At 39.0% G+C, this 16,562-nt stretch overlaps 1 protein-coding gene across 3 annotated transcripts in view; it reads right to left on the bottom strand.

The window, feature by feature from the left end:
• The window catches only part of PRRG4 (proline rich and Gla domain 4), a 21,791-nt gene extending 16,182 nt beyond the window's left edge, over window positions 1-5,609 (bottom strand). The window contains exons 1-3 of one of the 3 annotated variants that reach the window (XM_015831565.1): window positions 5,440-5,609; window positions 4,035-4,144; window positions 316-479 (exon numbers count right to left, since the gene is read on the bottom strand). In XM_015831565.1, coding sequence (XP_015687051.1) covers window positions 316-479; window positions 4,035-4,134 — 264 coding nt within the window. In that variant the 5' untranslated portion in view covers window positions 4,135-4,144; window positions 5,440-5,609. Of the gene's footprint in view, window positions 1-315; window positions 480-4,034; window positions 4,145-4,874; window positions 5,126-5,201; window positions 5,336-5,439 lie in introns of those variants that run through there. The other 2 variants (XM_015831571.1, XM_015831578.2) reach the window with 2 other exon arrangements.
• Between the last annotated feature and the right edge of the window lie 10,953 nt (window positions 5,610-16,562).

A 16,562-nucleotide genomic window follows, 5' to 3' on the forward strand; every position in this document is an offset into this window, starting at 1 on the left:
ACTGGGAAAGAGAAAGATGGGAGAGAGATGATTTTATATTTTAAATAAATTATTCTGAGTTATTTTAGAAACATTTAAATTGAAATAGTTGGATCGTGACAATTATTGAATCTTATTGCCAGAAGTGAATTTCCATCCCTGCACGACAGTTCAAACAACTGAAGAAAAAGAAGGGCTAACGTAGAAGGCTTCATTATTAGGGGATATAAGAAATGTTAACAGCTGCTCCTATGCAGAGTATGCTGTTGCCTTGTTATCAATTGAAAGTCATGCACAGGTCAAACGTTCAATAGCATTCGTAAGTTAAATAATTACTGTCTTTCTTGAATCTCCAAAAATTTCCCTTGCTTCCTCAAAATTGCATTGCTCTTCATAACATTCTCTTTCAAGATCTCCTTGAGTTATTAGTTCAAAGTCAAATCGGTTGTATTGAAGACGCCGTCCAATGAATAAATTAGATTTCTCTGCAAGGATGAATACTATGATATAATTAAAATAATGTTAATACCTTAGAATGCCAAGGATTTGTTTACATGTTTAAAACTCCTCCCCACTTAATTATATAATTCTTTGTGTGCTCACTCTTTAATTACTGCTACATTGAGAAAAACATAATATTCAATGAATCTGTTTTTAAATCACATTATATTTTTTAAATCTACGATGTTTTCCAAATCACACCAGAAAACTGTGTGGTCCTTGTGATTTATATTGTACAATATCTCTTCTACATTCCTGCAACCCTGGCAGCATGAGAAAGATGCCAGATGTCAGTCTGCGTGCCAGAACCCACTTTTTAGCTTGTCATTTGAATTAAAGTATCTTTTACTTAAATGTTATAAGGCATGACAACACCAGAAAAATAATGTTTTTTTTAAAAAAACATACCTGCAATTTCAAAAGATGCAGGACATAACTTTTTGATCAAAACAACAGAAATGAAAGATCTGATAAGCACAGAATTGTTTAATAGTCTCTTTTAAAAGTTATCTCCATTTTTCTATAAAATACAAATGATGGGACAAGCTTTGTTTGGCAACATTGTTTTATTCATTGTTGCCTTGATTGACTTTTTCTTACATTTTAACATACACAAATGGAATTCCCAAGAAAAAAATACACATCCATTAATTTGTTACTATTAAGGCAAAAAGCTAATTGTTTTGATTCCTTATTTCATAGCATCGAAGGGAAATTTTACACAGGAAAGTCTATGCTACTGTAATGAGCGGCAGATATCTTAATAGCTGCACATAGATATTTTCTGATATTTAAGAAAATGTGCCTATTTCCCATAATTAATGAATACAGTTTTGTAAGACCATTTAGACTGGAGTACATGGGCATGGTATCCTAGGTCCTAGAGATCTACTAGTTTACAATGGCTAAAGGTCAACTTGGCCGAAAGTCAGAATATTGGAGTTATAATTGAAAACATACAGATATTATGGATATGCCTGTTCTTTAGAATGCCTTGTAGTTTAATCTTATGTTATTATTAAAACCCATCATTACTTTTACATTTTTCATTTTGGAAGGTCAGTTAGGAGTAAAAATTGAAGACAAGTGTGGATTGTAATTAGAGGCCTAAGTTTCTATGTTTCTCACCTTTACCTTCATATAACAAGTGGCTGGCTTGCCTGAGAGTTTAAGGGGCAAGAAAGTCACCTTATGCTCTAACTCAGGGGTGTCAAACTGCCAGCCTGCGGGCCGGTTTCATCATACCAAAGCCGCACCTACCCCATTGCTCGCAATGCAAAAAGAGTCACGATACGTCGCGACACGTCATGTGAGGTGGCAAGTTTGACAACCGTGCTCTAACTTGACGAATGGTATCACCCCCTTTTCTGTAATGGTATCACCCACTTTTCCCTTAATCCCCCAGCCAACAAAACAATTGAGGCAATTACTTTTTTCCAAGGGGGAAGAAGCAAATCTCACCGTCTAATTCTATAAAATATACCCATGTTCTTTCAACATCTGTGATACATTAGCATGCAGCAGTATAGATCTGTAAGAACTTTCAGACTGCATCATTGTTCATCCTTACCTAACTTATTTACTACAAAAATATTATAGAAGATAACCAGCAGGGATTTATTAAAAAGAACCTGAACTTGCCCAAAGAGGGTGTATATTAAGAGCTAGCAAATTTGGTGAGACTAGAGTCTGCCAAGGCAACTTTAAAAAAAGATTAGGTGACAGTCAGCAGTCTGACAATTTTCTATCACAATTTGGCTTGAACTCAGAAAGGCAATGTGGTTACACCTGGGTAGTCCTTAGATTTGGTATATTTGCTTTGTGCTTTTGAATCAGCCTTGACTTCTGGTGGCTGACTGGAGAAGACCTGGCATTTTTCTTGGCAATATTTTTCCAGAAATGGTTTTCCATTTTCCTAGGGCCAAGAGAAGGACTGGCCCAAATTTACCCAGCTGGCTTTTATGCCTAAGGCAGAACTAAAAATCACAGTCCCGTTTTCTACTCTGGTGTCTGTAACCTCTTCACCAAACTGATTCTCTAGTATTTGAACGGGAGACCAGAAATCCCAAAACTGTACTGCCTGGAAGTAAAATAAAATCCTTGAAAAAAAGGCAATCGCAAGCTATTTCTACAGTTCACCAGAAAAAGATCTTGATTCATAATTTGGACAAACATCAAATTTTACACAGTTATTTTTTTTAAAAAAAAAAACTTCATTCAAGGTGAGAAATAATACCCCATGAAATTCTACCACTGAACATTAATACAGGTAGTCCTTGACTTATAACCACAACGGAGCCAAAAATTTGTTGCTAAGTGAAACTGTTCAGTGAAATTTGCTCATTTTATGACCATTCTTGGCACAGTTGTTAAGTGAATCACTACAGTTATTAACTTAGTAACATGGTTGTTAAGAGAATCTGGCTTCCCTATTAACTTTGCTTGTCAGAAGGTCAAAAAAATTATGACATAATCTTGGGACACTGCAGCCATCATAACTATGAGTCAGTTACCGAGAGTCTGAATTTTGATCATGTGACCATGGGGATGCTGCAATGGTCATAAATGTGAAAAAAAAATCATGTCACTTTTTTCAGTGCCATTGTAATTTTGACCAGTCACTGAATGAGCTGTTGTAAGTCAAGGATTACCTGTATATTTAAAGTGATAACAGAAAGAAGAAAGGAAAGCCTCACAGAAATGTTTCATATATAATCAGTCAAACTGAGTTTGGAAGAATATAGGAATTTCAGAACTAGCTAGGGCAGTGGTTCTCAACCTTTTTAATGCTGCGACCCCCAACCGGTCGTAAATTGAGGACTAAACCGGTTGTAAGTTGAGGACTAAACAAGTCGTAAGTCGAGGACTAAACCGGTTGTAAGCCGAGGACTACCCAACCGGTCGTAAATCAAGGACTTTCCCTGCCTGGGAGCGCCGCACATGCGTGGTTCCGCCCCCTGCGCCAGCCGAGGCGTAGCTGGCAAGCGGCAGAGATGGAGCAGGCCAACCACCAGCTGGCCCAGCCCAAGGGAGGTAAGGCACCCGCCGGAAAAGGGAATTTTTTACCGCCTGTCGGAACGAACCGCTGGGGGCACTTTACCAGCTAGCTGGGGTTTACCCCAGCGCTGGGTATCCAACTCTTGACGACTCGATCCCGAGATCTTCGACGTCTACTTCTTTAGACCATTTACAAACCGATATAATTCTCTAATCAGTGCTACAACCACTTAACATGAAAGTAATGTTTTTTTACTACATTCCTGGAAGGGTAGATCTCATATTCATATGACTGGTTGTAACATATTGCAATGTTTAACAAAACATGCTACCGTAGTTAAAAAGAAATTATCTTTAAAAAAACTGGTTTAAATCCAAAACAATTAATCTCTGGTTTCATTCCTTTAGGTTGACTACCTTCCGACTGAATCATTTTGGGCAACAGCATTTAGATTAGGCTACAGTATACAATTATAATTTTGCACTTCTTTGGTTTTGTCCTTCATATTAGGAACAATTTTAATACAAAAATACAATGATTAATATAAATAAGTTACCTTCTTCTATTGCACCCTTTGATTCCTTGATTTGTATTGAGCAGTGAGGAAATGCAGACAAATTTCTAAGCAGCTGAAATAGCAAAACGTAAAATAACATAGCCTGATGCCTGTCAAGAAAATATTAATAGATTAGTCACCGCAGACTTTAGAAAGGATTCATCTGGCTTGTAAGAATATTGGAAACAAGTTAGCACAAGTCCGATACAATGAACGCTGCATTAGAAAGAGGCTACAGAACTCTCACAAACTAGCCTAACCTGTACAACCATTGTGGTTTCATAATATAAATGGCGTTGGACTGTTCCCAGAAATTACACAAGAATCAGAAGGCAAGAGGGATACAACTACTGAAGAGAGGTTTATATATGCCAAGATTCTTACACCCTTCTGCTACCACATTTCCTTCGCACAATTTTTTCCATGGCAAAGTTGCCTGGCTCACAAAACCCCACTCACAAAGCAAGAGACCCTGAACTACAGGGATGAAAGGGCATACACGTATAGTTAACCAGCACTGAAGATATTAACCAGAATCCACGAAACAAATTTAAACATAGCCCAAGAACGATGTCCTGCCGATGGATTCACTGTAGGGTTGCCAGGTCTGCTTCCAAAAAATAGCGGACAAGCGGGGGGTGGTGGTGGTTAAGTAGTAAAAAAAGTAGACTGTACAGCTTTAGATTATGTACCATTTCATCATAAAGCTTTTGAATAAAAAAAAATAGTGAACATAATGTGAAAAAAGTGGACTGTCCACTCAAATAGTGGACACCTGGCAACCCTAAAATTTCACTGATTTCCCCTCTTTCAGTAATACAGTCTCTAGCCTCAACATACCCAGTGCCTCCCGAGCACTCTTGGACTAGCTGCAATTACAACGGAGCTCTTTCGAGGCTGCCTGGTGGGTTCACAGAAAGTTGAATATATCAGTTGAATACATCAGAGCCACTTCGCGAGAAGGAAGCAGAGATTTAGCTTACGCCCCCTGACAACTTCTTCGGTCTCTTTCTCAAGCTAATTTCGTTTTCGGCCAAACCGTCCTTCTTAATCGTTAAGAAAAGCGATTCGGACGGGCAGCATGTACCTTGAACGAGCAGGACAAAGGAAAAGTAAGCAAGTGCCTCAGGCGAGAGAACAACAAAAAAAAAACACAAAAATACACACCTTTCTGCTCAAGCCGCGCTGCCCATCCGCCCTGCCCGACATGATTTAGAAACAGAGCAAGTCATCGGACGGGCCAGCAAAAAGCCCAGAAAGATCTTTCGCTGGAGAGACTTTATTTCGTCACTCGAGGAAATCCCAAGAGGAAGTGGGAGGCTCAGTGGGGGGGTTGTTGTTGTTCACCTTCCCTCCCCCGAGTGGCCACGGCCACTTTCTGCGGCCTTCCTTCGCGCTCCCTTACCTGTGGCGTTCAGTGCTCAAATGTTACAAGTCTCGTCCGCCCCGCGAAGGCATCTTCTCTCCCTTAAGCCAGCTTTCCAAAGCTGCCGGGACGGCTGAGAGGGGCTGACATCATATAATTTTCACGGCTGCTGCCTTTGTAACCGCCCACTTGAATTCCGGGCGGGCTCTGGAGGGTTGGAAAGAGCACTCAAGTTGCGGAGGAGAGCGCATATTTCAACGTTTAAATCAGCTCGTACCTAGTCGGTGTGCTCGGGCTTAAGAGGTGTTCAGAACGGTCTCCTGGGAAACGAGGCATTTTGCTGCCCTTGTTCCTCTCTTTGCGTAACGCGTTCAACCCACGCTCGCTCGTCGGAATCCGAGGACCCAGGAAAGTTGGATTCAGGTGGCCTTTGCGTTGCAATTGGATAAGACTGTAATTGCAAATCAGTTTAACACTCATTCAAGAAGTTGCTTGTACAATTGCAGAACCTTCCTAGCTACTATCTGAAATAAACGACGATTTTATTTTTAATTCACTTGATCTTAATTTGACTAGTAGCGTTGCTATGGCAATTTAACTTTTACATTTAGGATGAATGTGTTTTATGAAAATTGTGAAATAAACTGTTACATTTTTTTTGATGTCGCCAAAGCTTCTGGAATTATTTACTAGTCCAGTTGAAGAGGCCACCAATAAACTTCTTTCCTGTACAATTTTATATTAGTCCAAAGACTGGAAGTGCTGTGGTCGCATATTGAATTATTTACATTAGCTTTGATAATCTGAGCAGGTGTGATATACATTGTGTCCTTTCATTTACTGAAAATTTAATCCACAATGTTGTTTAATTTAGTTGTGATGTAAGAGTGTACACACAAAATATAATGACATTTACACCAATTGTCTTTTGTGCAACTTTGTTGAATTACACAATGGTTCTAGACTAGCTGAATCAAATGTATTATGCTTACTTTACAGTATGAACCAATCCCGTCCACCCACTACTCTGAAACATTTTTTAGGATTATATTTTGGGTTATGTAGCATTGTTTTGCACTGTCTTCCACTATAGATTGAACTGGGCTAGGATATTGGTACTGTGGGACATTCTCCTTCCTACTGCCTCAAAGTTTTTTTGCATGGCTTTGCTTATATAAAAGAGCAAAGATTCCAAAATTCAAGGCTACTCTGTTTTGACCTACTCCAGATTGCTGTGTTATGAGCAAACAAAGCCATTGTGATCATTGGGCCCAACTTACCAGCCTCCTTTTCTATGTATTTTTTTATACTTATGTGCACTGAGCAGCTGACTGGAATTGTAGTGCCCTCTAGTGAAATTTTAAAGCAGTTGTGATTGTTTGAACTGGATTCAGTTTGCAGCAAAGTAGTGTTTGTAATTTACTAAGTATCAATTAATGATTCACAAGATATCTTTCTGTATACCCTTCATTTTTTAAATTATGCTTATAAAGCAGATTTAAAATACACTAAATATTTTTAGAGTACCCTCAGAGAAATGGATATGACTGAATAATAGATTTTTTTAAAACAAAACCATAAAATATACCAGCAGCAGGTGTCTCAATATAGTCCCATCTTACTGCTACAGTTTGATGATATACAGTAGATTATAAGGAGAGTCAGTTTGGTGTCTTGATTAATGTACCAGGCTAAAAACTGGGAGATCATGAGTTCTAACTCTGCCTGAGTCACAAATCCAGTTAGGTGACCTTGGGCAAGCTACTCTCTCTCAGCCCTAGGAAGCAGGGTATGGCAAACTACTTTTGAAATCTTGCCAAGAAGACTTCAAGGGCTTATCTAAGATTCTCCAGGAGTCAATACTGACTCAAAGGCACAAAAATAAATAATAAAATGATCAAACAGCAGCAACATTTAGAAGATAGGTAAGATAAGATAAGATAAGATAAAATAAGATAAGATAAGATAAGATAAGATAAGATAAGATAAGATAAGATAAGATAAGATAACTTTTATTGTCATTTTTTTTTACTGTGGGCACAACGGCACATATCAAAAATGAAATTTAGTTGCCCGCTCTCAAAGTGAAACACATACATGACACACACCTAAACAGACATAACTGGCCTTACGATTTACATTGAAAAAGGGAAACACCATGATTTTGCATTCTACAGATACAATATCTGCATGCTTTTCCTACTGTTGCTCCAGAATCTGTACCTAACAATGATAGTTGATCCCAAACCAACCTTAGTAATGCAATGTTTCAATACAATGCAAAGCTGCCAGTGCAAAGGTTGCCAATGATATTGGATTGAATACGTAATATTCTATTTATATATTTATATTCATCACATTTTTATAACTGCCCACCTTACAATTGTGACTCTCAAAAGCATCTTTGGTGTTACGCTGTAGCCATCTCACCAGTTCCCCATTTTTCTGAGATTGCCAAGGCTGTTTGATACAGCCATGTTACCAAGGATGCAACCAATCTCACCTCTGGGGAAATAATGCTCCACAGGGAGGACTCCATAGCAGAAAAGGCCTGTCTCCTGGTTCCTGCCAGATGTAGCTTCTTAATAGACAGGACTCGCAACATATCTCTCCTGCCAGAACTGATGGGATGGGCAGACATGATCAGATGGTCTGTCAAACCTGATCCCGTGCCACGAAGGGCTTTAAAAGTCAAAATGAGCACCTTGACTTAGATGTGTAAGCAAACTGGCAACCAATGGAACTCATGGAGCAGAGTCATAATATGTGCCATTCTAGGACGCATGTAATTGCCTACATTGCCACATTTTGTACCAATTGAAGTTTCTAGATGCTCAAGGACAGCCTCATGTAGAGCACATTATAGCAGTTGGCCCTAGGAAGTGAACATGGCATTAGTGACCATGAGCAGAGCTGTCAGTCTTGCCAGATAGATCAGAGAGGAAACACATCCAGATAAGTTAATTTTACCCTGTGGTAAAGCTATATTAACAGAATTTTGAAAGTCTAAAGTACAATTCTCCTGTCATCTCCTTTACAGCCCAAGAAATTAGGGTCACTTCTGAGCCTCTTGTTCTGCCCACTATCCAGCTGCAAACTGTGCTGACTCTTAGTGTATCTGAGCATTCCCTAGGCCAGGCATGTCAAACTTGTGACGTATCGGGACTTTTCCCCCATTGCCAGCAATGGGGTGGGTGCGGTTTCGGCATGACGCATCCGGCCCGTGGGCTGGCAGTTTGACATGCCGGCCCTAGGCAGCATGTCTTCACCCTGTCTCCCAAAGTCTTTTCTGCATACCACTACAAGAGCCTTTCAGTGTAGGAAAGGGTGCAATGGCACATAGCATGAAGGTGTGTGAAGGCCCTCCTAGGGTATTAGAATTTTATATAAGTGGTGTCTTTGGGTTGCCCATTAGTATTTTTGGTTTTTTGCTAATCTTCAATTTGCCTGTAATGGGTTCACAGTTTTTGTAATCTATTTTATATACTATTCTCATTTTGCTTCTTTGGGTACTGGGTTTATGGGCCACTCAGAAAGCTTTGCATGGATTTGTTGGTTTATATGCTTCACTTAACCTGAGTTGTCAGAGTAGCTATTGGTGGACTCTGGAATGTCTCTGATGTAAGGGAGGTAGCTCTAAAAGACATTAGAGATCATTGCAACTATTGACTCAGTTGAGGGGAATTCCTGCTCTGGGGCTAATCCAAAAAAGTGCATCAGCCAAAATGAACAGGATTGCTGAAAGCAACATAAAGAGGGAAAACAGTGCTTTAAACCTGCAACAGGAAACCATGCCCAGACATTGCATTTGCAATGGAAGGGAGGGGGGTGAGTACAGAATGATTTCATCTGTTTCTGCCCTCTAAAAAAAGTTGCTGACTTGTTTTGATAATGAGGAAATTGAGCAATGTAGATAACCTAAGAATCAGATGGAAGAGTCAGATGGTTGGATTGTATGACACATATGCTGTTGCAGCTACAGTATATTGTTTACAGATCGCATATTTCCAAACCAAACTGAACAGCTGAGAATTGATTTGGTCCTTGGTGTTTTAAACAGATGGAGGCCAATGTTTTTCTGCCCAAACAGTTAAAATTTTGCAGCAGAGGTTCTTCTAATTTATTTGTCTTTGAAAAGTGTGAAAGAGAAGCCTTTTTCTACTTGAAATCTGTCAAAGCACCACTTATAGGCCTTTAAGAAAATCCTAAAGTTTTATCTGCATTCCAATGCCTTTCCTAATTAATATTTGTATAGGGCTTATTCTAGATAAATATATAGAGTCATAACCTTAAAACTGAAAAATATTTTAGAAAATTATTTTGACATTCCTATATCAACGAAGAATTATTTTCATTAATTTGAAAACCACAATAGAAAATTAGTTTTACTCCCACATTTTAATGAAGACATAAAACAGCCATTTTCTTTTCCTGTTCTAACATATATGCCATTTTTGATATACCTGGGAATAATTCAGAATGGTATATATCTGAAAATACTTTGATTTCTTAACAGATAATAAAGACTTGCTACTCCAAGGATCAAAGAAAGCACAGTTTCGAAGGCACCTTACATGTTTGTGTTAAAAAGCAATTATGCATAGGATGCATGAAATTTCTTATGAAACTGAAGAATTTCACTAATAAGCTATCATGATAAATAAGTTATCATGATAAATAATCATCTTAATTATTCTATTTTTGGGAGTTCATAAGTGAATGTCTTGTTTATATCACCAAATGCATTCACTTAGCAGAGGGAAATTATCAGCAAACTTGGGAAAATCTCAACATTTGCAGCAGAGGAGGAAAAAGTTGTTGTTTTTTTGTTTCTAAAAGTTGTTTGCCATATATCTGGCACCATTTACTACCCACCTAGCTACATTCTGCTCCAGTTGAAGTTTCCGAATCCCCTTCAGGGGCATCCCCATGAGACCGTGTTACAGTAGTCTAAAGAAGTTACAAGGGCATGAATTACTGTGAGTGGGGCCTCCCAGTCCAAGAATGTGTGTAACTGGTATGCCATCTAAAAGATGTGCAAAGGCTCTTCTAACCAGGCTGCCACCTGCTCTTTGAGTAGGAGTCATGAATCTAGGAGGACTTCCAGATTGCACATCAGCTCTGTCTGGGTAGTGCAACCGCATCCAATCTATAAAGATGGAAAAATCTTGTCTTCAAAGGGTCCAAATACCTAATCCATTCTGTCTTGCTAGGGTTGAGTTGGATCCCCATCTGGTCACCAACAGCCTGTAGACATTGGGATAAGCCGTCCACATCATCGTTCAAAGGACTCCTTCTTTCAAGGAGAAGTTAACTACTTCCCGGATCCACTCATATGTCCTCTCCTACACAGACTTAATTAGCTAGCAAGGACACAATCTAAAACACAAAGTGGCTGAACTAGCAGCTGAGGGGCTCCTATCACTTCTTCAGGTTCCATGGGCCAAACTGTTCCCAAATCACCTTGCAACCACCTTCATTGACTCTGCTATAAGCCTGGAGTTTAACACAGAGCAAATATGAGCATTTTTTGTCTGTCAGATGTACAGCATATTCCTCACAGCAACACTTTAGATGAACTTCCATGTTACTCCCTTCAAGGAGGGACCAAGTCACCCAAAACACGGCTGCTGGGCAGATGCAGTAAGGACGGGGAAATAGTTACATCCCACCACTTTTATCCCCACTTTTGCATTGCTTCCCAAGTCAAAAGAAACCTTTGAATGATCAATACACATTTTTTTAAATAAAACACTATAAAATGCAATTGAATGGATGTGGTCTTCTGCTTGTTAAAACTGCAGGCTCTTAATAATTATATTGCAGGCAAATATGTGGCATTTGAAATAGAATTTTCCATTTAATAATAATAATAATAATAATAATAATGATAAAGTTGGAAGGGACCTTGGAGGTCATCTAGTCCAACCCCCTGCTCAGGCAGGAAACCCTATACCATTTCGGACAAATGGCTGTCCAGTTTCTTCTTAAAAACTTCCAGTGTTGGTGCATTCACCGCTTCTGGAGGCAGGTTGTTTCATTGGTTAATTGTTCTAACTGTCAGGAAGTTTCTCCTTAGTTCTAGGTTGCTTCTCTCTTTGGTTAGCTTCCGCCCGTTGCTCCTTGTCCTGCCTTCAGGCGCTTTGGAAAATAGCTTGACTCCCTCTTCTTTGTGGCAGCCCCTGAGATATTGGAACACTGCTATCATGTCCCCCCTCGTCCTTCTCTTTGTTAAGAGTTCTGTTGTTTAAGTTCTTTGTTTAAGTTCTGTTATATTGTGTCTCTGAAAGGCTTCCATCCCTGCTGCAAAGCTGCTCATGGACTTCATTCCAGCTTCAAAGATCAGCAGTTTGGGCTACCCCTCCCCCCAGTCTAGTCCATTGTTCTCTCCTATGCTTTATATCCATAGGCACACAAGGAGGAAACACTACATTTTTACTCTATCAAAATGGAAAACTACAGAAAAGATTGCTGATTGGGCTTCTTTTATAAACACAGTCTTTCTTTTCCTTTCTTGTTTTCCTTTTCTTGTTTTCCCAATTTTAAGATTTCCTTTATTATTATTCTTTTTCTTTTTCCCGCCAAAATTCTATCCATTGTGTTTTTGGTCTAAACCTCTTTCCACCCTTCTCAGAAGATCCATTACCTCAGGAGAGATCACCAGGAAAACAGCATGCTGTGTAAGAAACATCTAATTTTTCTTCATTAGCCCACTTTTCCTTTCAAATTTTGTAAAAATAAGAATGCGCAAGTTTTCATACTGTTTAAACCCTGCATGTTATCATTTGGGTTCAGTTGATAAATTAATCTTGTCCTGCTTAAATCAGTTTTTTGTGTGAAAGAAATATATTTACCTTGATTTAATTAAATTAACTCTGAAGGGGGGGGGCTGGAAATCCTAGCTAAGCAATGAATTACATTTGACTCACACTTTCATGAATACACAAGTCAGAGTACTGCCAGTCAGGAGGCAGCAGCAGGAAATAAAAATGTTAGGCCTTCCCTTCAAGGTTTTGCACTAAGGATTAACTGTGTGTGAATGTGAATGAAAGAGAAATATACTATTCTAGTTAATGGGACTAGACAAGAACTTAATTTCTCACCTTGTCTCCCCATTTTATATCAGTTCATTGTAGCCTGCAGGAGGTCTGAGGCCTATCAATCTTGCTAACCATGGAGAATTGTGGATTCACTGTTTATTTTTTTCTCTCAAGAATATAATTAGTGGGTGAATGCAAGGAGCATTTATTCTTTTGACTGATGGTATCTCTCCCTTCTACATCTGTGTTTTCAAATCTAGGCGTCTCTGCCATGCAGCTCTTCCCAATGCAAGACAGTTTTTGGAGACAAGAGAATAATTCAAATACAAATGAGATTTTCCTTTCTGCTCTTGTAATTCACTCACTTATAACTACCTAAATTCTGGATAAGATAGAATCAGTTCTTGGTAGAGGTGAACCAAAGGAAAAGATGTCCATCATATCTGTTAGGGAATATGGGCCAGCTAAGGCTTCTAAGAGTCTGGTCTGACCCATACTGAGAAAACGAGCTTCCACTCATGAGCCCCAAACCTCTCTCCCCCTTTTCAACTTTTACAGAAAGGTTCAACGGGGTTCCTGGTTCCTTTCTCCACTCGGTCAAGACCACAAACCCAATATTCAGCATCCCCAATAGTTTAAGGGTCTACAGAACATGGTCAGTCACACATAAAATATGTTAACAACACTCCCAAACTGAAAGAACTCCCCCCTCCCAAATGCAAGGAATATCTACTGTCCAGGAATAAAGAAACTCAAATTACAAACAGACTATTGCTTACAAAGTAGATGTCAAGCCATTAATACTTGCACACCCAATGAAGTCATAATGATAAGCATGTGCATTAGAAAAATATGCACTAAGCAATTTCTTATTTCTACAATTTCTATGTGCTAGGCCAGCAAAGGCGAACCTTTTAGAGACTCAGTGCCCAAACTGCAATCCAAAACCCACTTATGCATCGTCGAGTGCCGGGTGGGTGTGGCCTATTGCCTGGGTATGGCCCATTAGGTGGGTGTGGCCCATTGTGTAGGCGTGACTGCAGTGGTAACGGCGGACTGGGTGGGACTAAAAAGTTCAATCAATCAATTCCAAGTTCGCAAGACTTTTTTTTTTCCTGCTAGAAGTTGAAATTGACTGATTGAAACTTTTTTTTTTTTTTTTGCACACGGTGGTGGAGGCCTAAAGCGAAAATTTTTTATAAAACCCAGCTGAAGGCCTAGGACTGGGGCGACGGCGCGCGTGCCCACAGAGAGGGCTTTGAGTGCCGCCTTTGGCATCCGTGCCATAGGTTCGTCACCACTGTGCTAGGCTATACTAAATGGATCAAAAAGTATAGAATTTAAATCTTGGAGCATAAACCTGTATGCTGTATATATACACATACAGTTTATATATACACTGTATATATAAACTTTGACTGGTGTGCTGCTGCGAGCAAATCTGTTCGTAGATTTTTTTAAAAAATTCTTATGCAACAAGATAATTAATCTAATCAAGTTATACCTATGAACCTTTTGCCAAGCAGCCCATTAAGAATTTGGAGAATTTAGATTACACCCATACTAAATGTGAAGTCAGATTGTTAGACAGTGGTAGCAAATAGGAATAGCTATAAATAACTCATAGTGCTATCAGCACATTACATATATTGTCTAGTTGGTGGCAGGTAGGAGATGTTCTCTTTTGAGCTTAGATTGCTTAGAAAAAGATCGTTGTACAAAATTGGACTTCAGTTCTGGAAAATATAGTATCTTCTAATTAAGGATATGGGGCTTTAAACAGTATCAAATTAGACATTTTCTTTATTTGTAATTTATTTGTGTTTAACTTACAGAATTGATATTCCTGAACAGTACTGTATTACTACAGTAAGTGTAAAAACAAAGAAATTGTGTAGTTCATTATAATGACCACTGGATGACAGTATAATGTTTAATATTCTAGGTAGAGAACTGCAATTTAACGTTTTCTTCAAAAACTTATGTGAGTAAAGAAAATAGAAATTGTGTCTCCAAAGATGTTTGTACCTGTATGAAGCTACATTTTCAAAAAATGATTCCTGTGAAATGTCTCTTTGAATGGTATTAACAAGCAAGTTGCATGCAGTACTAATTTTTTTCTGATTTTTCTGGGAAAAGGAGTGCTGATCTTAATAAGCTTTGACACTTTCCAATTGGATTCTTCCAATAGTCTTTTATAAAGTTAGAAATCATTTTTCTGATAATTTTATTTTCAGGATAGTTTACTGCTGTCTTTAAGTTTTTATCATGTCGTATCTGGTATTTTCATTTGAAGGGGAAATGGTGATTTATGGCATGTTTGTTTAGTTTATAAACTAACATGCTCGGCTAAATTAGAAAAGTACATAAGCTAGATTATGAAAAAATTGACTTTCTGGTTATAAGCCAAGAATGTAAAGTTATTTTGTAATCAGAACAATTAAAAGATACTGAGAGTAGCAGTGGAAAACCTAAAGCTGGGATTTGGTTTCTATTAAGTCATGAAAACGATGCCATGCCCAGGACCACAGAAGCTAACTTCTTCCCTGACTTTTTCTGAATCCATAAAAATAAATTTATTTTTTTTGAATGCGATAGGAAAGTAGGGGTGGCTATTTTGCCTGACAGAAAGAGACACACTGTTTAATTTTCTTGATATCTGTGAAAATAATTACAACAAAACCCCTGCAAAAATGTAATCAGGCCCACATTTATATAAAATTACTTTTTCTGACAACAGAAAGAGTAGTTTTTAAATTGCAATATTTTACCAACACATTTTTATTTTCAAAATGCTAACTGATAATATAGAATTAACTATGGTGCACTTTCCAAATTTCACCACAGAAAAATGTGATGAGTCATGTGAGCTACAGATTTGAAGGGGCTAGATTGAAGATGATTACTGGAATCAGGAAATAAATTAAATGATATAAATCTAAACAGTAGAATCTGTTGACTGATGAGAGAAAGAAAGAAAGAAAGAAACAGACAATTTACAAGATCACCCTGCCCAAAAATTTAAATGACTACTGTCATGCAAATAATCAAAAATAAAAAACAAGATATTCAAAAAGCCAGACAGTATTTCATTTTAAGACTATGCTTGTTGAATAGAGCAGGGCTTTTCAACCTTTTCACCCATTGCACCACTTTTAGGATATGGCAACATCCGAGTACCACCAGTCGCCTAGCAAGGTGTCAAAAACCGGATGACCCCCCCCCAAAAAAGAGAAAAAGTGATAAAGTACAGATAGTCCTCGACTTACAACAGTTCGCTTAGTGACTGTTTGAAGTTACAATAGCACTGAAAAAAGTGCCCCGCAAGCCACAGCCGAGCAAAACACCTGCCTGCCCACCCAGCGGCGCTCTTCCTCCTGTCCGAGGTTTTCATTGTTGTGAGCATTTCTGTTGAGAATTGGCAGTGGGGGTGGGGTGGGGGGTGTTTGTTTTTTATTCCCCCCATCTGCTGGATGGTTGCAGCAGGTTTTGGTCACTTCACATGACCCTGGGACACTGTGACCGTCATAAATATGAATCAGTTGCCAAGCATCTGAATGTAAATCACAAGACCCTGGAGATGCTGCAACATTCCAGCTGATCGGCGCTTCTTCTGGGCTCAGCAGAAGCGCCAGGATCAGTGCTGCTTTCCAGTTGATTGGTGCTTCTTCAGGGTTCAGCAGAAACACCAAGATCAGTGCTGAGCTCCAGCTGGAGCCTGGCGCTGATCCTGGCGCTTCCACTGAGCCCTGACAGCCCTGCAGCTCCAGCCATCTCTCGCTCAGGCTTGTGCAGTGCTGCCACTGGTTCAGCTCATTCCCCTCCCCCGCTACCACTTTTCTAGGATGGTCGCGTACCACCTGCCAGGTGCTAATGTACCACAGGTGGTACCCATACCACTGGTTGAAAAGCCCTGGAATAGAGGATATAAGGGGAAAAAGAGAACATGTCCTCCTTTTGCCACACATCTGCTAAACCTACCCATAGGTAAGCTTAATCACATATTTCTGTTGTCATTCTGCTATTTATGGAGCCTTCTTTTATCTCTATTCAATAAACAAAAGTTTAGCATTTTTAATGCTACTGATTATTTTATAATCAGAGGAAACAATAGGGATGCCT

Source organism: Protobothrops mucrosquamatus, unplaced genomic scaffold (assembly GCF_001527695.2).
Source record: "Protobothrops mucrosquamatus isolate PMUCROS unplaced genomic scaffold, P.Mucros_1.0 scaffold_19, whole genome shotgun sequence".
Classification (NCBI taxonomy): domain Eukaryota; kingdom Metazoa; phylum Chordata; class Lepidosauria; order Squamata; family Viperidae; genus Protobothrops; species Protobothrops mucrosquamatus.